Below are 25,463 nucleotides of genomic sequence, written 5' to 3'. Positions count from 1 at the left end.
TAGTTTATTTGATCTAAAGTGGACTTGGCTGCCAAGTCATTGCTATCTGATTACTCAGGCAATATTTGCTAGCTCTCAAGGATGAATGTGAATAAAGACACAGATATGTCTGTTACTATAACATCAACAAAATGTTCAGTGACTTTTTTTTGTTTTTCATACAATATCCACTCATATTAAAGCATGATTACCAACCATTGTTATTGTAATGTTTTGGCACTCAAGGACATAGTTAAGGTTATGGAAAGATGGTGGCCTTGGTTAAATACTGAAACAGTCAACAGTGAGTCATAACATTAGATTGGACAGTTTACTTAACATTCAACTGAACCCACAATCTCATCCTAACCTCACCAAAAGTGCTTTAGCTGTCTTAAGCTAACTGGCACACAGGGCCTAGGATGCCAACTGAGCATGTATGTTGGTAGTGGGAACAGTCATTTGCTCATTGAAAAGCAAAATATGATCCCAGGTTGTCAATTTAGTAAGTAAATACCAAGTGGGAACTTCAATCTGTGAATCTGGACCAAACAAATAGCATTACAGCTGATATTTAAATACGTTCTCATTATCTCATTTTTTTCTCCTATGGTTATAGACCTTAATATACATATTAGTTAGGCAGGACTGGTGGACATGGCATGTACTAGGTAAAAGGGAAACAATGCCACAAATGGATGTCACTCCCATCCGTTTTTGTGAGGGAAATCTTCTAGCCACGGCTACCTACTTCAGCTTTTCCTTGGCTGACTTACCCAGCAGGGAAGAGGCAGACTTAATTTACTTGGTGGATTCTTTTCTAAAGAATGTGGTCATGCTTTATGGATCGCATTCACACCTGAGATCCGATCATAATGTGAGTCAGACCACCTCCAAAAGTGGTCCTGCTGATCTTATTGCATTCAAATCCTGATGCATTGTGCATGCTCTTACACCTGACAAACATTTTTTTCTTTATCCAGATAAGGTTCTTAGATATAGATCATATTAATGCCACATGTAAATGGGATAAGTGATTGCTCATTTAGCAAAATTACCATCCCCTCAAAAATGTTTGACTCATTCATGGGCCAATAGTAAACCCAAATTATATTAGCAAGCATGGGCTACAACCAGTTGGTCGAAAAAGGGCTCCTTTCAGATTTCAGGCATTTAAAAACAAGTGGATAGAGTAAAATTAATCTCCCAGATGAACCTGTTTGCTCCCAATGCTACAAATAAGAAATGAATGAAAAAAAAACCTCAATAATGAAACAACAATATGTAGTATGACAGAGACACAAGCAGAAAAAACACCTCAACTAGCGGTTGCAGTATTGTGACCTCATGAAGCGTGACACCTCCATATGGAAACGCCATATGTCTTCATCAATACAACATACTAATTCATAATACATCCCCACACACAGTCTGCAAAATGAGAGATACAACAGCACACAGTAACACACACAAACATCAAGTCAGGGCAGATACACACACACACACACAGAATGCACACACTCAGACTCACACACAGTTTAGTTGGTGTAATGACCCATTTGGCATTGAGCAGCATCTGTTTAGCAAATGAAGACTTGTAGTGGAGATGTTAGTAATTTTCTCCCTGACACAGTGAGCAAACAGGGAAGGCAGGATCCTCTTTAGAACTTACAACCAATGGCCTGTCCTCTCCCAGCACTACCTTGTCATTCTTCTCTCTCCTGTCACTACCCACTATACACTACCACCCACAGAGAGCAGAAGCATCTTGAAAGAATCCACTATAGAAGCTACCCTCTTCTCAAACTTCTGCAAAAATAAGACCACAAAAAACACAATAAAAGTCGTAAAGTCACTGACGATGAAAAAAGAGAAACGCGTCTTGCCAAATTATCCTTTCAGTCATGTTGCTTTTTATATTTTTTCTTCCCTTCGTGCTCTTATCGAGGGAAGATCTGGCAGTGACAGCCTGTACTTTCTGCTCTGTCATTATCAACCAGGAAACAGTCTGAACGGAATGATGGCAACCTCCTGCAGAGAGAACGGGCTCCATGAGCTTTCCTTTTCATCATTACAAAGCTCAAAACATAAAGAACATACAGTAGGAGCAAAGGTAACGATGTGTATCACGCAGCCATTTGTTAGATTCTTGTTCATTCTTAAATATACCCCTGTGGAGTGCACAAGATATCAAAAGTAAGACTAGTATTAGTCAAAGCATCAGTCAGTATCATTAACAGTTTTGAAACCATATTTTCTGCTCAGTCTTCTTGCTATTTGCTGCTGCAACATCCAAATTTACCCACAGGAATGAGTTAAGGTTAATACATAAACAGGTTAAAGGATTAGATTCCCTTAAATTGAAAATGTCATACTTAAGTCAGAACAGTATTTCTTTGCAACTTCCTGCAAAGTGATAGTATAAGACGAGGTGTCCTGAGCAAAGTGGCATTTCCTTTGTAGTCCAAACACTCCAAAATCATGTATAATCATGGTCATATCATGACTTCTTCTACTCTGTAAATATCATCATACCACCACCTAAATAGGTTGATTGTCAGCATCTCCCAAAAATACATATATCACCATTGCCAAAACAGCATTTCCATTGCAGCATTACAGCAGCACACGTACCAGACCTTCTTCGGACAGTTCCAGTTTGGGTAGGCTTAGGCAAGAAAACTACTTGGTTAGGTTTAGGAAAACATTGTGGTTTGGCATTACATCACTTTGTTACTGTTGTAACTACTGTTACACACTTACCGATACATTACCTAAGTAACATACGTCACATAACGTTATGCTAAGTTACGTTACATCACGTTAAATTACATCATGTTACGTCATATCACGTTGCATTGGGTTACGTTATGTTATTTCATGCTACATTACATTGCGTTATATTGTTTACATTGTGTCTCATTATGTTACGTGCATGACGTAACTTATTACGTGAAAAGAAATGAACGTCCATCCCCGACCTCCTCCCTATATAGACTTTTTTTATTCTACTTCTCCTCACTTCCTTCTTTGCAGCTGTAATAATTACAACAGCCACCAGAGGTCATTGCTCAACAACAAACAAAAATATCGGTCATAGTAAGCTGCTTTCATTTCGAACCATATGGTCATTTTTGGGACATGTTCCATCCTAAGGCTAAGTAAGGTTAAACACCAGTAGGAAAACTCTCTTTTTGCACACTCTCGCAAAACCCACTTACACCAGTGAGTTATTGAACTAGGCTACTGTAGCTGTTGAGCTAGCCATTAACAAACTAGATATCTGGGAAGCACTGTTATAGATCTGGCTGCTTTCTTGCTGAGACCTGTCCTACTCTGATTTGTTGCCTTCATTGGTTGGGTAGGTTTAGGCATGAGGAGTGACACTGGATAAGGTTGGGGGGGGGATATCAGGGTAGCCAATTATAGGCAGAGTAGGGCAAGTCTAAGTCTGAAAAGCAGTGGGATTCATGATGTGTCAGCTCAGAATTTACTAGCCCAGTCAGTCACAGTAGCTAAGCTAACTGTCATCTTAGCGTTGGTTAGCATGTTTGCTAGCGCAGTCACAAACAAGACAATTCAAGCTCACATGAGAGACATATTTTTACATCATACATCAAAGTATGAACGAGTAGAAATGGTCAAGGTTCATAATGTCTTGTCTGCAGCCTGTACACTGAACCCTCGAAGCGTGGGCTGCTGCACTGTGGGTGATGCCACACACAGGCCGGAGGTCAATGCCATACCAAATGCACTTTTAATTGGCAGTGTTGTGTAAGCTGTCCTTTGACCCTAACACACACACACACACACACACACACACACACACTCACACTCACACTCACACTCACACTCACACTCACACACTCACAGACACACACAGCAGCTCCAGGTAATAACTGTTTTATGCTGGATCTTTAAACCAGATGTCAGCTAAGGTCACACATTGGCAATAACGAGAACAAGATTGTAAGGATGAAAAATGGATGGCTAACGAAGAAATTGAGGAATGGAACAGAGAGAAGAAGGAGAAAAAGATCAGGGTCAGGAAAGACAGCACTATATACATATATATATATATATACACATATACATATATATATACACACATATGTATATGTATATTATATATATATATATATATATATATACGTATATATATATATATACGTATATATATATATACGTATATATATATACGTATATATATATATATATACGTATAGATATATATATATATATATACGTATAGATATATATATATACGTATAGATATATATATATATATACGTATAGATATATATATATATATATATATATATATATATATATATATATATAAATAAAAGGAAAAAGGCCTGGTGCTGGATACCAAAACACACCTTCAGATCGTGTGGAGTCCATGCCTTGACGGGTCACAGCTGTTTTGGCAGCAAAAGAGGAACCTACACAATATTAGGCAGGTGGTTTTAATGTTATGGCTGATCAGTGTGTATATTAAGTTGATCCCAGAGCAGGTCATATGACTTCTTCTCACTGAAACTGTGACACTTCAGTTCAGGATAAAAACGTTAAGATCTTAAGATCTCAATCTTAAAATGTCTCTCTGAACAGTGCAGATACTGTGAACTATAATGAGTGGCACTTGTTATCACACTCATGTCAGTATCTCCCTCCATCTCTCTTCTCTCCTTTTTTTATCCTCTGTCATCTGCCCCCTCTGTCTCTTCCTCTCTGTTTAATAGTCATAAATCAACGTCCCAGCATGTTTCTCTGATAACATGAGACATTTATGAATAATAAATGGCTGCTCTCCCACTCGCTATTACTTATTGACATCTTATGTCATTTTAGAATAAATTAAGTGGATAAGAAGGGCTGGCCGGTTGTCATGATCAAATCACATTCTCCTCGTGTAAGGCTTTTGTTTTACCAACTTAAAAGGGAGATTTCTTGTTCCAGTTTGCCATTTCTGTGTTTCATGGCCCACTGAACTGATTGTGTCAGAGAAACAAATAGTGAAGCAGAAGTAGAAAATCTCAGTTGATAATTAATCAACAAGCAGCTGTCATGACACAGGAGAAAAGAAGATTGTCTTTGTTTTGACTTGGACAAATCAGGCCAACCGGGTCCTGACCTATGAGCTGTTGGATAGACTTATTCTGCCCATATGGAAAGACCCACATGCTATATGGGTTGAGCCTGAGATTACTATTATTTAGAGATTCCTTCATTTGAAATTTGGACACTGTTATTGATATTACACAGCTGTTTTTTTTCTTGTTTTCGGCTTTTTTAGGATATTTTTGTCCCCTCTCTAACCTTACATATTGAACACTTTCGATCTATCAGCAAAAGTTGAAGAAGCAAAATTGTGTTACTACCAGCATGGATGACATTTAGCTTTGCTTTGGTGACGTTTCATCAATCAACATTTCAACATGTTTGTGTTGCTGCAAGTGTACATATGGCCATGGCATGACAAACATGCCCAGAAGGCATAGAAAATAAATCATCAGAGCGTAAAAATGTCACTCAAGGTCACTCCATTCCGTTGATGAATACTATCTTCTGCATTAGGCCTGTATGGTTACTTTGGAAACAACAGGATTGTGACGGTAATGGATTACATCCAACGATTAACCACGCCTCCATTCTTACTTTGAGAAAAAAAACATGAACTGTTAAACAGGAAGTAACACTGGCTGGAGTTGGACTTTAAATTTTAACATCAACAGCATAAGCTGATTGAGCCGAGCAGCAGCACACCAATCAACACTTGTCAACTTGCAACATGTTGCTGAAAATGAGGCCTGCTCAACTTTCTGTGTGAAGACATCTTAACCTGCAGCAATGATTAACACCAGCTGGGGTCACATGGAAAACCCACAGACAATGATGGATTTAAGATTACATTACGCTTTGCACATGATGGCTGCTTAATGCATTTTGGGAAAACATTACAACTCAAACACATCACCAAGAGAAATACCACAGTGGACAGTTCATTATCTAGATCAAGATCCAGACGAAGGAAATAGGTTTTGTACTCTGATGACTATGCATAACCAGGGGTGTAGCAGGAAGCGTGACAATTCCAAATTTCCCTATGAGAAACCAGCAAGCAGGAAAAAGTCCAGCATTGACAAACATTAATAGGTGTAGAGTTTGGTGTCTGTGTTGCTTGGTGAAGCTGTTCCATTTCTACTGAGTGCCATTCTAGTTCAAGGTAAAGTAGTTACATAATGTTGCTCTGGGGTTAGGGGAAAGGACTCAGTCGAATGTGGTTTCAGTTAAATGTTACCGCAGGAAATGTCTCTCTTGTTTCTGTATTAAACCCAGATCATGGTCTTTTTCGTAAGCATAATTAAGTGTTGTGGCTGTGGATGCCTACACATACCCATTAAAAGTTTCAGGTTTTTTTTTTGTGTTAGTCTTAGGTGCTAATAAGTATATTAAATTGCATGATATTATAGGAAAACAACTGAAATATGTTGTCATTGCACTGCACTGACACATTCAGTCAACTTTTAATGACTTGTCAGGGACGGTAATTAACAGCATTTCTCATTATTTTGGTAAAAACATAAATCCAGGTGGCATTCCTTTCAAAACACGTGCGGTTGCAAAATCATAGTGTATAAAAGTAATTTCCAACAGGGTTGGCTGAATTGATCTTGTTGAAGGATGACTGTTTATTTCTGCCAGATTAAGCATACACTCTGTACATTTCTTCAAATGGGACTTCTTAAATAAAAAACTGAATGGAAAAATATTTGGTCAGGCATGTGACAATTTTAATTAATATCACAAATTGATTTTATAGATATAAAGGGGTCCCTAAAGAGAGCTCTTTCACACAGTACACCAGTATACCTGTCTTTTTAGATTTACAGGTGGAAACACGCAAAAAAAACCACACAGATCTCAACGTTATGATGTGTACCGTCACACACCTTTTGGTTCCGCAATGCTGTATGAAATGACACACTGAAGCGGCATTATGCCAGCGCTGCTTGGTTCAGTGTGAACAAAGAAAGGCGATTTTCACTCATCCTGCAATTTCACATCATTACTTGGAGCCTGTGAAAGACAGATTTTCAGAGTTTCTAAATAAAAATAAGCCAGATGGAACCGTGATTGGTTCATCCACTCAAGTCATCATGCTCTCTGTACGAGACGCTAACTCTTCTCACCGTCCTGTTCAAACAAGCCTGAAAATTTCAACGAGAACAATTTCCACTTTTGGACAAGAGTAATGGCTGTGCAACAGTGTAGAACCCATTAGGTAATCCATTTCTAACGACTCCCCCCACGTCAGAAGGGAACCGTGCCAACTCGTTTTGCACTGCAGACTCTGAAATAAACAGGGAGGGAAGAAAATAGAACAACTGTTGCATTTCACAAGGCCAAATCCCTGAGCATGAGTAGACTAGATGAGCTTCAGGACACAAGCTGACATTATGTTTCATTTCAATAACAATGCCTCCGTGAAGTCGACTGCCTAAGGAATACCCCCATAGGGAAACGCACATGAATACACACACACACACAACAAACAAAACAAACACCATGATGTTTCACTTTGCTAGGAATAGATAATCAACTTGAATTAATTCCCCATACAGTGAATTTAACAAAACCTCTTAACCTTAAAAAGCAAAGGTTTAAAGGAATTTCCTGGGGTTTTTTTTCCACACACACAAACACACAGTTAATTTTCCCTGATATTCCCTCTGCATCACTTTTTAAATCTGCTCTGTAGCTCTATTGACACTACAGTGCTCCACTGGGACAACTGTGTAATAATGTACAGGTAAGACATATCACACACACACACACACACGCACACACACGCGCGCAGCAGTGTTTATTCTGCAAGCACACCCTCTCTCACACATACGTACACTCTTTCACACTGAGAGACACACAATGAAATACAGTGTAGTGCAATATTTGTGCTGCTCACACACAAAGGCAAACACACAGTTGCAGGGGGAAGGAACCTATTTAAATGCTAAGTAAGCGGTCTCTCCCTTTTGGGGCGATGTGATTATACAGCCGATCTCATAAGCAATGCTTCACAACTGGATTTGCACATGTAGAACTTAATTACAAGCGGCCTCGCTTCTCTCTGTGTGTCGTATTCATGGGAGTATATCTATTGAGAGAGGTGGGATTGAAGCTATTACCTCGCGCCTGTGAGTGTGTGCGTGTGGCTGTGTGTGTGTGCGTGTGTGTGTGTTTGTGTTTGTAAAGCCAATCTATCAGCAGTTTAGCCAAGATTAATATTTACATAAACAGGTTTGGGCTCAGTTGCCAGATTCTCTGTCTAAACTCTCTCTCACACATCATTTTCCCCCTCTCTCCTTCCTCTGTCTTGTTTTGGTGTGTGTTGCACTCACACTCACTCACTCTCTCTCACACACACACACACACACACACACACACACACACACACACACACACACCCACACACACACACACACCCACACACACACACACACACACACACACACACACATTTTGCTGATCAAAATAAGTTCCAGTGTGTAGACTAAATTGGGTAAATGAAGAGCAAGCAACACAAATGTGATTACTGAATAAACGCATTCCATCATAGGGTTTTCTCTCCCCAAGAGACCATCATGGTTAGTGATGGGTACTGAGAACCAATCCTATTGAACAATGTTGATATGGAAGACTCGGCTCTTGGCCCACTGTGGGTTTATTGCATATTAGCAAATGTTGGCAAAGCTAACACAATGAACTTAGACAACAAGGTAAACATTTTAACTGTAGAAGATAAGCATTGTGCGCATGTTAGCATTCACATTAGCATTTAGCTTGAGGCACCGCTTTTCGCAAGTAAGCCTCCATGCTAGCATGACTCACATTTCCACTTTATATTCAACTTTAAATCCTCCCATCATCGCCTGCCTCATGGTGTGATGAGATTGAACACAAAGCTAATTTTTGCCTTGAATTTTCTGTGAGCCACTTTTACAGTAATTTCTGGCTAGCTAGCAATGTACCTGTAGCACAGTGCTGCTAATCACAGTAGCTAGCACTAGCTCTAAAAGTCGTGAAAAGTCATCAGGTAACATTATATGCTCATTGTGTACCAATGACTTCATCACGCATCATTTGCGCAAAGCTTAGTGGTTGTGTTGGTTGCAGTGAGGGATCACTTCCAGCCATATAAAAGGTAAATAGAGACATTTTTGCCAAATAATCACAACCTCACAGCAGGGACACCTTATTTTTGAAGTTAAAAAATGGAGGGAGAAGATCAAACGAACGATTTAAATATTTACAAGATCAAACAAACTATTTACATATTTACAGGCTGTATGAAATCCTGATTCAGAGAGAGTGAAAGTGAGACTCAAACAAACTATTAAGCTAAGCGCCGATTCAGAGTTAGGATGTCACATAATCATAAAGTCACTACAACAGCGAGCTGTGTCCTCCCGCCTGCCCTACATGCTACACCTACTGACAGCCTACAAAAGGTGTGGGAGGAGAGGGAGAGACCTCGGTGCTGAGGAGCCGTGACTGATCGCTCTCTGCTTACTCTGAGCAGCATGCATGGGACTGACTTACAATGTAATATATTTAAACACATCTCTCAGCTTATCCCAGATGATCAAAATCACCAAATCTGTCACAAGTCTTTTATTTTTATTTTAAGAAATGAAGCTGCTAAGGGGGTCTGAAAAGCTCCTGTTTGTAAGATTGTTGATTTTCAAGTCTCATTCCCAACACAAGGAGCTTAAAATTAAGCCTTACTCCAGTTCTTTGTTTTATCTTCCTACAGAGCCCTGTCCTTTTCTTCTTACCTCTGTACTGAAGTGAAGTCATATAACCTTGAAAGAAGTGGGTCTGATTGTGTCCACTTCATAAACATTTGCTCTGCATCTAAATTTCCCTTTACATTCAATCTGACTGCAAATTAAATGCACAGTATGTAATTTCTACCTTGTCTTTCCACAATCAATAAAGACCAAAAGACGTAAGTAACACGGGATCATGGGAGTTGCTGTCCTCATCGTCGCTGATAAAAATCTATCTACGTGACTCAGGCAGAAATGTTCATGGATGACGTAATGTTTTATTCACACTATGTTCAGTCTTGTTCGCTGATTTCCTTCCTCACTCCCTCCTGGAAGTTATGGCGACAGGTGAAACGCACCATTACCTTGAGTAAAATTAGTTAAGGTAACACTAATTATCAGGTAAAAAAGCTCTTAAGTTATTCACTTTAAACAACCCCGACAGGTTCAGTTTAAACACTGATTTATGTTTCCCTTCTTAATCCTGTAGATTTGCCCTGAGAAAACCAACAGGCTTATTCTGCCAAACAGAGACTGTTACACTGATGAATAATGCAGTAGAGGTGCCTACTTAAGAGCACTGCTTCTCTTGTTTTACACTGCTTTGTTTCCATGTCTTAGGTGCTTTTGAATGTATTTTTTAATTTATTCATTTCTGATTCAATCTGATAGTCCAGCAGCAACAGAGCTTCCAGACATTTGTTTTTATTATTTCAAAAGGAAAAACCTTCTTAAAACTAGAAAGGCACACTTCCGCCAAAGCCTAACAGTTCCCTTTAATGCAATCAAGCCTAATCCAATATCAAACTCAATAGCCCCGTATCACTCTAAATTTTAAACCACCTGTAACTTCTTAACCATAATTTAAGCTCACTCGATCTGTAACAGCAACAAGAAACACTAGGACAACAAATCCAGATTGAATCACAATATACACTGTGATGTGGAAGAATGATACATTTTCATTAAGATCCACATCAAATTGTACTCAATCATTAATCCCAGCCACCTAAATACACCAGATTTTTTTCATGCATTTTCCCCTGAGATATTAACGAAAATGTCCAAAGACGCCTATCTCACAATGTTAAAGAAATTAAGAAAAAATACCTGGATCTGCCCCTTTACCCAGATCTGCACCACAAATTTATGGGGTCTATTCTGGGCCGAGAACCATCCAGTTTCCTGGGAATCTGTTCAGTAGTTTTTGTGTAATCCTGCTGACGAACCAAACAACCAACCACTTAATAAACTAACCAACAAATCCAGCAACCAACCATCCAACAAAGCAAGCAACCAACCAACCAACAAACCAACCATCAAACCAATAAACCAACCAACTAACCAATACACCAACAGACCAACCAACCAACCAACAAAGCAACCAACCAATCAAAGCAACCAACCCACTGACCAACCAACCAACCAACCAACCATTCAACCAATAAATCAGTCAAGAAAGCAACCAACAAACCAACTGACCAACCAACCAACCAGCAAACCAACCAACCAACCAACCAACTAACCGACCAGCAAACCAATCAAGAAAGCAACCAACCAACTGACCATCAACCCAACTGACCAACCAACCAACCAACCAACCAACCAAGCAACAACCATCCAAACTATCAATAAACCAACTGACCAACAAACCAACTAACCAACATCCAACCAACCAACCAACCAACCAACCAACCAACCAACCGACCGACCAACCATCCAACCAATAAACCAACCAAGAAAGCACCCAACCGACCAACCAATCAACCAACCAACAAACGGACATGTTTGCAAAAATAACCTCTTTGCCAGAAGAGTGCTCTTCTTTCATTGTAAAACTACACAGAAATCACACATTGTGATGGAAAACATGGAAACTATTTGATATATAATAAAAATATGTCCCAACCAATCTCCATCCATCCGTCCATCTATTACCTATTCTTGCTTGTCCTGTACATGGTCGCAAGGGGCTGGAGCCTATCCGAACCCATACTGGTGGTTCCCAGTCCTAGTTTGTTCCACGAGCAACTATTTTCCCTGAAGCCACAGCTTGATATTTTTTCAGTTTCTCTACATCACATTACTTACAGTGAACCAAAACTAATTAAAACTGTTAAAAGAGCCATAGCCTTGTGCTTCTGTGACACATTTCTATAGTGCATTAAGCATGGCTTGCACAGTGTCAAGAAGCATGTGCCAGGGTCTGTGTGTAAGCTGCAGTGAAAGGCATGCATTAGAGCACATGAGCTGGCACAAAAGGCATGCAGAGGCCATTAGAGGTGTCAACCCCACCTCTTACGGTGAATTTGTTACCTTTAAAAGCACCAACAGAGCAGAAGACTCCTGCAGGTGCTGGACACTTGCCACAGCTGCCCATAAAATCAGTACTTTACACACATTACTGCCATTATACTGGCTGAGAGTTTAACTTAAGTATAACAATCCGACTGTGATGTTTGCATTGATCTAGCCTAACACTATTATTTAAAAGACCCTTTTACCATATTTTTTCTGTTACCCGCTCATCTGAGACACATGACTGGAAATTTAAAAACTAGAGCACAGGAAGCACCTTCTGGCAAGAAGAGAGACAATTTGAGCAAAAAGTCTTCTCTTTATTCAGCCTGTGGCACCGTCAGAGTCACCAGAGTCAGTGCCAGTCTGGACTCTCTGGCTGAGGAGGTGCAGCTCAGCATTATAATGTTCCAGCTGCAGCCAACACAATGCAGCTACGCAGATAAACTTGTTTTCCAAATTGTCTTTTTGTCTGACCACAACTTGCTGCAGCATGTATTCAAATTCAGTCATGAAGGCCGAAAAAGCCGTTTTCAGTTTCAACAAACAAATCTATTCATTTCTTCCACATCATGCAAACTGCAGCACTCATAAATCCCTCTGATAGTTTGCACTCTGGTCCAATGAAACTAGAAACTATGTTGTATCTCTCCATTAATAAAGCCGTGGCTGCTATGTAGAGAGGCTGATGGAGATAAATGGAGAGAAAGAAGAAGGAGAGAGCGAGGGAGGGAAGGAAAGAGAGCAAGAGAGCAGGACACTCGGGGATAGAAGAAGCCTCCATTGTTTCTTATTTTCACAGGCGCGCGCGCGCACACACACACACACACACACAGGATTCTATTTTCTTTTGCTCTGAGGGGACTGAGAAGAAGAGTCCCCAGAGGACAAACAGGTTAACCTGTCGTTTTAAAGCCTAGATGCACACACCCACACGCATATACACAGAAGGCTGGTTCACTTCTAAAGGATGTGTGTAAAATGTCTTTCCTCTTCTAGAAAGTACTGATAATCCCTGAAACTGGACTAAGCACATTAGAAAACAGAACATTTGAACCAGGAGATGTCCTCCTCCTAGAAACAAATATCAAAGGGATATCGAAGCCATTAATGACTGTGTGCAATGACATTTGGAAGGTGAAGACTCTTTAGGCTCTTACGTCAAATGAGTGATTTCTGAATAAGCAAATGTACTAATATTGGCACTTAACCGCCTCTGACTCTGTCGTGCCTGTTGGCTTTAATTGCTCCACCGTTGATTTGAAGCCTTTCAAACCAGCTGTGACATGTATAATCCCTGTTGATTTAAATTTAGTTATAGCTGTCTTTGATCAGTGCGGCGCTTTGGCAGCTCGCACTGAAGCAGCTAAGAAATCTTATAAGAAGTACAACCTTGCTTTAGGTCTGCATGTCAAACTGAGTCGTGTTCAGCCCAGGTCATAACCTTCAGTTCGATGAAGAAACAAGTGTAACAGTTGAGCAACTGTACGAGCTGGATAATGTGATGATTTGGTGTGAGGACTGTATAAAAATGTAAAAAGACAGCACAGTAACCAGAGTGCCACTTCACCAGTGCAATATGTTCTCACTCCAAACTCATCACTTTTGCACATGAAGGGTTCCACGGTCAAGATAGGGATAATATCTTATATACAATGTCAAAACAAGGCTCGCTGACAAACATAGTATGACATTTTGTGACTTTTGGAATGTTATAAATGTTCACAAATGGTCAGGTTTAGGCACCACTACTACTTGGTTAGGTTGAGGAAAATATCATAGTTTGGGTTAAAATAACTACATTCAGTCTTTTAATGCAAGTTACATAACGTGATGTCACTCATGTAGCATAAGTTACCATTTCAGCCACCCCTTGACTTGGACTTTTCTCACTCTTTTTAGCACTCCACTAGAGGGGCGCTTCAAGAAGTGACGTTAGAGCAACAAATATATGATCCTGGATCAGGGCTGTATGGAAAGGTGCATTTGACCGTGCAGACATTAGATAGAATGTGACTTATTTGGAACACAAAGTTTCAGAGACCTTGACTCTGGCCTAGATAGTCCAGACTCTAGACTTGTAAATTGCAAAAGAATTACTTCTTCTTTAGATCTATAAAGCGCAAGTGTCATTGCTAGTTTCAGACCGACACAGTTGTCATTTTTACAACCAGCGCCCCGTTATGTAAATAGCAATAGTACTTGCGCCCACCTGTGCACCCCCTGGGCGTGTTGGTCATAAGGTGAGGTGTGGTCAGGCGTACTGATGGTGGATTGTTATCTAGAGGCAAAAAAAAAGTAACAGTGCCATAGACCAACAAAAAGCTGGTCTAAAGTCAAAGGCGCAGTCTGTTTCCTGCTATTTAAAGAGCACATTATTCAAATAGGCAGGTCCTGGTGCACCTGGCTCTTAAAGGGAATGGATGTTTAATCTATGTTCCACCCAAAACACACCTGTTGTCTAGATACAACCCCTTTGCGCTGTGTGCCTCACTTTGCGCCAAGGTTATCCGCTGTGTAACCAGTGGGTGAAGTCTTTGGTTGAATCTTACAGGCATTGGTAGTCGCACTGAACCAACTGTACATAGCGTCTTCCTTGGTGAACATAAGATGGTGTTGCACGTGGGCGCTACATCAGCACAGATGTAGACTTGCTGTTGGAGGGTTTTATAACCCATTCCTATTCTCACTAAATTGTTTGGGATGGCACTTATTGTGTCTTCACCTCCACAAGAACACCCAAACAGATTGTGAGTTGATAAGGCGAGGGTGTAGGGGGTGGTTTGAGAAAGGCCCCCTGACATCTGAGTCTCGACTGTCTCATTCCTCTTCTTGGTGGTTTTTGATGGTTGGTAATATCTGGTGCATTACAACCAACAACGGTGTCAAATACGTGAATCCAAACTTTTCTAGTTTAAATAACTGTCTGTTCATATCATCGTAATATTTACAGTAAAGCATCACATGTTCTGTAGTCTCTTTCCTAAAGAAACAAATATCCCATCTTCCTATATAATGTCTTCCTATTTTAAATAATAAGACCTGTTTTTGAGGAGTAACCTTTCTAATTATAAACACACACATTATATGATTTTCACAACAGCAATGTCTACTTGTTGCTCACTTTGTAGGAATATTTTTTTGGAAACTGGAAGATCAACAATGTTTAGTCATCAGATGTCCTTGACTGCTCTATTTACTCACAGCTGCATTACCATAACACAATAGCATAGCTGATCTCAGTTGTTTGCAAGTTGATTACAACAGCTGCTCGAAAGGTGGGAAATCCCAGGAATCTAAAATTCTGTTGCATCCTTTGTAGAAAAGATTGGTAGTGACATTCATTAGAAAGTGTTTATCATACTGGTAAAATGTGAAAAGTATTAGTATGGCCCTTTAACTGCGACAGTGGTTTAATGTGTTTTGTTTTTTATATTATACCATTTACATGCTCTACACTGTGCTGGTGTGTTTATCTGTAACACACACATCATAAGATAAATACTAGCCCGACCAGTTCTTTAAACATTTTGTGGGTAACAGCGCAGAATCAGCAGATAAACATGTCGAATCAGTTCTGCAGGACGCTGATCTTTGCCATATTATGGCTGCTGTTTTAGCAGGCTGGGCCTGCACTGTTGCTGCTGTGTACACTATTGCTCTATTTGATCAGAATCCATAGGGATTGGCCTGTCAGACCATGTTAAATCAACTAAGGATAGGCTAGGCACACTGGTAGATGTGCTGAAGGGTGAGCTGGAGAGTCACAGTGAGGCAGAGGGGTGAGGGGCACAAGATTACAGAAGGAAAGGGACAAGAAAGATTTACAGGAATATAGTGAAGCAGATGCTTATAGTTATAGTGGCTTGCATTTAATGCAGTTAGGGGCCCATAAGTGACATTATGTCGATAACGTTACATGGTGCAAGTTATGCACATTAGTATATAAGTTAAATAAGTCACTTTTGGTTTCACATAGGACACAAATCCATTCTCCTGAGTGGTAGTCCTATGTTTGTATCTGGTATCGCCTAGGAGATTATCAGGTCTATAGAGAGGTGAAGTCACCACCATGGGATCTTATTTCAGAAAAAAATTGTGCCATGAATTGCATGTTATGATATGATATGATAAGATGATTTTCAACTCAAATCAAATACAAATGTAATTAGTGGGGGGCTAAAAAGAGTGAGAAAAGTCTACGTCAAGGGAAAAAAACTAATTAGAGGGACTACACACCCAACAGTCGCGTAACTGACGTCATCTTGTTTGACGCTAACCAAAACCTCGTACAATCGGCCGTGTATTTTAGCTAGCCCACAAAACTGACCAACTCTCCTTTCCCATAACTGCAGCTGTCAGTATGTCCAGACTTGTTGTGATTTTCACCTTTTTCAATACTTTCCTGTGCCATGGTGTTGGTGACGTATATTGAGCGAGACAATGTGGTTCACTAAGCACTTTTACACAGAATTAAATGGTATTTCAATATCTTTACAACAAACTGCGACTTCCTTGCCTTGCAAACTTAGATCATATACGTTATTCATGGCACAATTCACACAGGATCATAAAACTGTCTCTCGCCATTGACTCCTGTACATATTTTTTCCCTAAATAAGGAGTGAGACTCGGCTGAATCCATAGAGTCATTCCACAAACTTGCCTCAAAACTAATCAGGAGAGGACAGTCATTATTTGTTCAACTGCAAGACAGAAGTTTTCATGAAAAATTGCTGTTATCATTGATTGTTGTAAACTCTTAGATTTAACGACCAATATGTACGTACAATGTTAGCTCTTTCACTTATGAGGATTTACTGTGATTTTGTATGAATATAATTGAAGGAATGGATTAAAGTAACATCCTTTGATATATCTTCTGATATCATCGCCCTGTGTGTCTATGTGCACGTGTGTATGTACGTGCACATGTGCACGCTCTGTCGAGTTCAGATTCACTGAGCTGTGATGCGTTCCTTACAGGCACAGGACCGGCCCTGCTCCCATCACTACTGATGTGTGTTCCTGTTTGATGGGGGCAGAATTCCCCCTGAACACCCCACCCCTGCACTCTCACCAACACCATCCACACCAACCCGAAAAACACACACATGGTCAGCCAACATCGCATCAATTATTATAATTGGTAAATTAGGGTACTGTGTGATGCAACAGCTCTGTTTAACCCCAGAAGACCTTTTTTTCTATTAGCACAAAAGAGGAACATTACAAATTCATGAAGTGATGTAGATGCACACACTCACACACTTTCTATTTCTGCTCTAGCCCTACTTAACCATATCTCTATTGATAGAAGAAAGGGAATGATGTAAACTGTATGAAGACACTCGTATTATCTCAGTTCTTTAGAGTAAATGTCTTCAAGCTACTTCCTCTTTCAACACATGGAGTTTCTTAGAATTCCCCAATTTTTTTGACCGAGTTGTAAAATCATGTCATTTCAAAACAGTGCAATAAGCTTGCTGCTTGCTAGAGTTTTGTACATTTAAGGTTCAATGAGAAATATGTTAACACAAAAAATGTAAAGCTCATACAGCACTATAAATCTCCATTGTACTGGGCATGCACAGTGATAGTCTATTGCATTTTTAGACACAGGGGTTTAAATGCATGACAGTGTTTATGTTCCATCTGCACAAAAAAGCCAGCAGGAGATGAAATACTTTGGTATTGCACCATTGCCAAGGTTCCCTCAACTTTTTCTACCCAGAAGAAAAATGTCATCTCACTCTGGGATCCAGTCTTATTAAAGCATATTGCCTCTTTTGTCAAGCGACGACACGCCAGAAAGAAGCCTGCGACCAGAGTGTCTTGCACAAGGACAGTTAATAGCTGCAATCCAGACGCTGTGACTGGCAAGATGAGTAATGCTGCAAGGGACACTGGTGTCTACTTTCAGGGAGAAGCAACAGTAAACTTTGTTGCTGGCGACACTTTGGCTCAGTGGAAGTCTGTGTTAATGCTGGAGCCTGAAGGGTACAGAGTGTGGTGTCCCATTGGAGACATGGCTGAAAGCAAACATCCAGACCTAAATCATCATTTCTATGAAACTTCTTACACTTGTGTTGAGGTGAATTAATCTAAGTCAGAGATCACAAACAAACAATCACTTGGAGGTCATCACGTGGAGTACACCAACCTTCAGCCGGATGATCTTCAAACCCTCACGTCAGCAGGCATCCACCCTGCTGACTATGAGCAAGACACTGAATCACTGAATCCTTATCAGCTGCAGGGCTCTTATCTGAGCTGATTCTGACCTCCACAGAGATGGGAGCTGACCTAGAGGCACCATAACAGTTCCATAACAGCGTACATTACCATTATTTGTAGTAATAGCAGCAGTAGTATCAGTAGAGGAGAAGTATTGAAATCCCATCCTGTGTGTTTTGCAGTTTGGAGGTACCATGAGGCTACTTTTCATTTTTTAGTCTTCCAAATCCTCCCACACCACTTTTTCTCTATTACAACACACTGCAGTTACTTTCTCTTCCAATATTAACCAAGCAAACAGAGCAGCAGCCCAAAAAACGCTAGGCAGACTTCATTACTCTTGTACATTGTGTTGAAGGAACATTACAACATTTTTGAAAATACTGACTGGATCACTAGTCAGCCTTCATTATCCCAGGAGACTTTGTGCCATGTGGCAAATGAAATTGCCTTGAGACAGCGAGAATTATAGGGTACCAATCTAAAACACACATTTACTTCATGACCATAATTTAAAGCTAAAGAGTTGTCTATTGGCAGTTTAAATATGTAGCAGGAGCCAGAGACAGCTAGCTCACATTATCATAAAGACTAGAAACAAGGAGAAACAACTAGCCTGGCTCAATAAAGATCACAAAATATGCCTACCAGCACCTGTTCTGACCCGAAACCTGACCCTTGCTCTCATTAACTCTTTATGTGCCAAATGTGTTTCTTTGCCAGGAGCCGTGACCTTCTGGCATTTCTGCTGTTTGCCTGGAAACCTCATGGTTAGATTCCAGGTGCTGGTGCAGATTATTTTGGCCTTTGTACAAACCAGGCAGGCTGTGTCCACTTGCATTAAAATAAGCCAAACTTATGACTTCTGAGTTCATAACTGACTGATCTGAATTCCCACCCCCCTCGTTACTGTTGCTAGGTCGAACAAGCTTGACAATAAGAAATGTGGCAATGCCAGTCACATTTAGTCGCCTGCAGCAGTGTTTAATAGGTAGTTTCTGGGAGTCATGCAATATAGCTTCAAGAAGTTAACATCAAGGACTACAGTACGCAAAGGAAGGCTGTATTCACGATGTGAAGTTTTATGAACACGTCAAAATTACGCAAATTGAGGCCAATTATTCCAGTCTGCGGGAGAACAAGAAAAGCTACACGTACTTTGTGCCACATATACTTTTCATAGAGGGCGAGGATGACAAGATTATCAGTCAACATCACTCTTGCACTGTTAGGTTTGTCCATTTTACCCCTTCTCTGGATTGATGTGTATTTTCCAGCCTACTGACCATGGTGCTGACCATTTTATGTTCGCTACCCAGCTAGCTAGCGTTTGCTAACATTGGCTAACCTAAGATGTGACTGTACAGAATGTGATGCGTCCATGAAGATCTCGTCATCAATATAATGTGACTTTATATCGTAATGTTACCCGTCTTTGGTGATGGTGTTGATGTTCAGCTTACAGCGAGGTCTACCACACAGCCAAATCCACTCTTTACATCAGACTAAACTTGGGACTGGAATAAATACAATGCCTTCCACAAGGTCAGGGTGTTGAGCGTCACTCACGAGGTCCCGCAGCAACATCTTTAAACCATCTTCTTTACTCGTTTTTCTTTTCAACTTAGACGAGCACATAGCACATATAAGTTTAACAGGAAACAGGAAAGTTGACCGAAGTTAGTCCGGGTCCTAAGCTTGCTCAACTGTTGTAAATTACTTCCGATCAGTTCCCATTTAAAGTTTCATTCAAACAAAATAGCTGTGCCTCAAATATGTTAATGAAAAGAGAAGGCAGCATGGCTCCAAACATTTCTGCTTTAAATAGAATATATCCAGCTGTAAAACACCTACATGTAATGACAAACTGTTGTGATAACCACAACTTAAAAATAAATCCGACTCGACTTGCATGCACTTCCGTGCGCTTTCAGTTTCCCAGATATTCAATATGCAATTAACCACCGGGCTGAATGTATTTCTGCCTCTTGCCAAAATGCCATTGAGCAAGTTCTTTCATATGACACAAAAATAAAGACTCTTTGATCACTTCGGCATGCATGACATTAAATTATCCTAGAAATTCACAGAAGTGTAAGATTTCCTTCATTGTATGACATCACTTTGATCAAAATTGCTCTTTGAAATTCCGCAATACACAAGTCATAATTGTATCACACATGCCAGGCGGCATACGACTGATCAGAGGTTTCTGTGTAAAACAGAAGACGTATAATCAGAATCACAGAGCACTGAGGAAACTAGGTTTTAAGAGGTGGAGGAAAGACAGCTGGTTTTCCATTGGCAAGCACATATTTCACGTCTTACAGTGAATTTCAATAGATGGTGGCTTAATCACTTTGGTCGTGAAACACAGCCATATGAGTAAATGACAGCTGTCAATTCTTAAGATAAACCCAGACAATAAATGCAAAACTGGGAATGCTGAGGTTTAAAGTTCTTTCTTGGATATGGAAGCTGAGAGAACGAAAAAGATGGCATACTAAGCTCCATTGATCCAGCTGCCTAGAGCTTTCGATCATATTACATGATCTTCTTCAGCACATAGGGCTCTAATCTTATGCCTGGAGCAAAGCAGCACACAGTGCTCAAGTGTCATTGCTAGTTTCAGACGGACGCAGTTTTGACACCCAGCGCCCACGTTGTGTAAATAGTAAATGTACTTGTGCCCACCTGTGCCCCCCTGTGCGTATTGGTCTTAAAGCGAGGTGTGGTTAGGCGCATTGAAGGCGCACTGCTATGTCTACGCAGCAGAAAGTGACTGTGCCATAGACCAACAAAAAAACGGTCTTAAGTCAATGGCAGTATTTTTCCTGCTATTTAAAGGGCGCATTATTCAGATAGCAAAATGTACCTACAAAGATGGGTTCACAATGCACGCACAATGTGATTTAATGATTAAAGAGGCTGCTTTCATTCAGTTAAAATTTTTCCATGCACACAGCAATGTCACTGCTGCAAATATAGCGGCGCATTTAAGCAGAAAAACTAAAGGCCGATGTCATAAACTAGACAGGAGATAGGAAACTCTCCAGAGGTAAGGAATTAAAGAATTAAACTTTTAGTTTCTGAAAGACATGATCTCAGGATTTACCGGGAGGACATGTAGCACTGTAGATATTAACAGATAGCTAGGACTAGACTCTAGGTTCGGAAGAGCAGTTTTAAGACTAGTACTCAAAAATAACAGACCACAGACCATAAGGTAAGTTTGAACTACCAAGATTCAGGTGTTTGAATCAGTGTCCTTATCCCTCCAGTGTAGGCTGGCTCACAGACTCCCATCTTCTTTCCCACACTGCTGGTGGGCACCAAGCGATCATCTCAACTAGACATAAAAACCTGGCCTGTTGTACAGCCGTACAACAGGGCAACATACATAAACATATTTCTTAAAAAAGGTATAGCTGAACTGAACACGCACGTAAATGCATCTTAATTATCATTCAGTCAGACCACCTGCCACCATGGCCGCAGCCTCCTCCTCACTTTACTAGTAAGGCTAAACTTGACCATGCATCTGCATGTAGCTTTTTAACTCGCTCTATACCAATAAAAACCATAAAATACAAAACATAAAGTTGTTCACTCGTATCTTAGCTTAGCTTAGCTATTGGCATTTTCCATTGCACATTTAGCTTGAAAACGCAAGAAATACTGTGCTAATTAACTCACCAATCCTTGTTGGAAAGAAATAAAACATAGCATCCAGCAATGTACACGGAAGGTGAACACAAAATCCTCCAAAAATGGAAAAACAAAGCTCCACATTCCTCAAAAACTCGCTTCTTTATACTTATTTTTCTGTCTCTCAGCTCGGTTTCCTACTCCTCAGGTGCTTGTCTGTAGGGATCGCTCTGTTTTTCCTCTCTCTCCAGTACGTGGCGCTGCAGCTACCTGATTGGCTGTTACCGCTGCACGCGTTAAAGGAATAGTACACAAAGTAAAACAACATAAATGAACTGTAAACTACTTTTTAATAAATGCTCATTGTATTTATTAATTATATAACCTGTCACCTATTTATTTGTTTAAGGCTATGTTAACCCTGGTTACAGACCAACTTTTTTTAATGACAGTGTGCGCGTAATGACCTGTTCATGTGTAGAAGAGCACAGAACATTAATTAACATGAAATACCAACCAATCCTGTCAGCAAGTCAGGAGTTTTGAATAATCATAATATTTTTCAGCCCACAGAGTTTATCCAGCTGCCATTAGATTGTAGATTGTCAACCACACAGTAAACATTGCACACTTGTTTATAAAGCAAGTAGGTTCAGAATGTAATTTTCCTGCAAGGCCAAGTGAGTTAACACACCAGTGAGCAACACACTGCCTGGAAGGTTATGCTCCCTTGCTGCTATTTAGGAAACAGTTTGTATTTGCTTCTGAAACATTCATTTTCTCAGATATTTTCAGTAAGAGGCCATAAACTAGACTACAGTAAGAATAATTGGTGCAAACAGGCTGAATCTACAATATTTCAAATCTACAGTGATGCAGCTTATAGCTCTTCGATAGCACCCTCGCTCTATCGCTCTCCCCCCTCTTTCTGTCTCGTTCATCTCAGCCAGTCTTCCCCTCTCGTATATTTCCAGCGCCTCGTCATCCCTTCCACAATTTATGGATCTCTCTGCCCCTCCGTTCTCTCCTGTCCTCATGTCTCTAAATCTATCCTCCCTTCTTAATTCACCATATCTCCTCTCCTCCAACCCTCATCCTTTCTCCTCATCCTCCAATTTTTTCCCGACTTTTGTCTCCTCCCTGTTCTTCGCTTCCTTTGTCCTTGACCTCCTCCTTTTTCACAGTTTTATTGTCTTGCAGTTCATCCTTCCTCTTTACTCTAATTGGTTCACTTTAGCTCCGATCTGAGAAAAATCAATCAATAAATAAATATCAATTTCTCAGCTTTGCAGCAGTTCCTCTGAGTTGACTATTACATGTGACTTTTACACAGATAGGTGGAGGGTCATTTTAGGGAACTGCTACAACTTTTGAGTTGACTTAATTTCAGCGGCTTCGCAGGGATTCAGTTATTATTTATTTTGTCACCGGAGCACCAGGTGACAAAATAAATTAATTTTACCACGGAGCAATTATAATAAAAAGAACAGCAGCAACTCTCCTTCTCTTTCCTCTTTCCTATCTCCCCTCTGTTTCCTACTATCTTCCTATCCGCCTGCTGTGGGTGCAATTCTCCTCCTGTTTCTCATCCCCTCTTTAATCCTTTCTTTTTTCCTTTCTCCTTCCACAGAGTAACTAAGTAGGCCTACATTTAGTCGAGTACACTACTGTGTCGTTCAGAGTAACTGAACACAGCAACTGAAAATCTTGTTTTTGCTGATCTCCAGTGGTTTAACTTCTTAACCAGTTACAGCAATAAGATGCATTTGATTGCACATCAGTATGAACCGTTTAGTGATGTATGTGGTGTGTCAGGGCTTCTGAAAATCGGACCCAGTCCCAGCCCACACCTCGTGTTATGAAGACTGCAGAACGTTATGAAGTGTAACATTTCCATTTTGAAATTAATTTTCTGTTGATCAATAATTTGTCAATGAAGCTGAATACACAATGCAGTCAGAGCTCATTTACAGCCGTCCTGTCCTCTAATGAACGTGCTTTTAATGTGGGTTATTTCCCTGCCGTTGTCATTGTGGTGACGTTAACTGCTGGAGAGAATAGAGAGAGTGTTGTGTGTTGTTGCCGCTGAGTTCATGCGTTAATGTTACACAGGAGATTCTGCTGTCAGCTCCTACATCGCAGATACATAATAAGTCTCGTTTTCTCTATCACAGTTGACACTTTTCTTAGTTTCCTTTGTTTAAATACTACATCTGTTATTACTTTCTTGTTTTTTAAATATTAAAGGTGCACTACGTAGTTTTGGGGAAGAATTTTTAATGAGATAAGAAAGATTTTCATTGACTGATTTCTGATGACTAAACAAACTAAATAAACAAACTCTCTTAGTTTTCATGACTGAATAAACTGAACAAAAAAACCAAACTGACCTGAAAGGACAACACAATTGTATTCTGTTTTGTTTATATATGGCAGACCCTGCCACCTTTCCAGCTTCAAAACAGTTTCTGCAAACTCAGCCATACTCTTGTTCAACAGGTCACCATGTAGCCTATCTCTGGTCATTTTCAAGTATTCTGCAGCATTTGTTAATACTTACTTACAGTAGATATGAGACATGAGAGATGTGACGTTACTTAATTGATTAAATGTGACCCCTGACCTTCGAGTAATAATCTGCGAGAGCCCCTTTTTTATGTGAGAATTAGTCAGCCACAGGTGCCATTTCTTGTTCAAAACAAGAACTTTTACTTTTGATACTTTACTTTTTTTAAAATTTGACAATTTGACAATACATCTGTGATTCTTATTGCAGGACTTTCACTTGTAATGGAGGAATTCTTGTTACTGTAATGTATCGGTACACAAGTAAAAGGGTGGCTGTGACTCAGGAGGGACATCACAGTGTCTACTGATCACAGGGTTGTGGTTTGATCCCAGCCTCCTCCTGTCCACATGTCAAAGTGTCCTTGGGCAAGACACTGTTTCTCCCCAGTCGCTGGGGGCGTACGAGCCACTGCATTCCTAATAGCTGGTTCTTCGCCTGGATAAGTGGGGGTGGTATAAAGCCTTTGCCAAATCAAATATATAGATCATAGGATTCCATGATAGCTCTGCTGTAAAATGGAGACAGGTCATCGGCTGTGGCGACCCCTAAAGGGAAGCAGCCAGAAGAAGAAGTGGTAGTATCGGTACATAGTTAAAGGATGAGTACATCTTCCACTACTATATTCTCTTGCCTCCTCTCTTCCTCTTTCTCTCTCATCCTGTCTCATCTCTGCGTGAGGCTGTAAACCGTCCCCCCTCCCAAGTCCAGTAATGGATGGCCGGTGTTGGTCAGTGTGACGGAGTCTTTCTGCTGCCAGTCCATCTACCTACTGGTCGGATCTATAGGACACCAGCTCCGTGCTATAAATCAACACACACACGCACACATCTGCAGCCTCCGATGGGTGCTCGCTCTGCCTCCATTCTGACGATTGATGCGCACCTTGTTGCTAAACG

At 40.4% G+C, this 25,463-nt stretch overlaps 1 protein-coding gene across 1 annotated transcript in view; it reads right to left on the bottom strand.

The window, feature by feature from the left end:
* il1rapl2 (interleukin 1 receptor accessory protein-like 2) overlaps positions 1-22,095 on the bottom strand; it is a 429,626-nt gene extending 407,531 nt beyond the window's left edge. The window contains exon 1 of the mRNA XM_073487133.1: positions 22,047-22,095. Coding sequence (XP_073343234.1) covers positions 22,047-22,079 — 33 coding nt within the window. The 5' untranslated portion in view covers positions 22,080-22,095. The remainder of the gene's footprint in view (positions 1-22,046) is intronic.
* Between the last annotated feature and the right edge of the window lie 3,368 nt (positions 22,096-25,463).

This window comes from Pagrus major, chromosome 18 (assembly GCF_040436345.1).
Source record: "Pagrus major chromosome 18, Pma_NU_1.0".
NCBI classification, from domain to species: domain Eukaryota; kingdom Metazoa; phylum Chordata; class Actinopteri; order Spariformes; family Sparidae; genus Pagrus; species Pagrus major.
The sequence above is the reverse complement of the archived record's forward strand: the minus strand, read 5'-3'. Positions and strand labels throughout refer to the sequence as shown.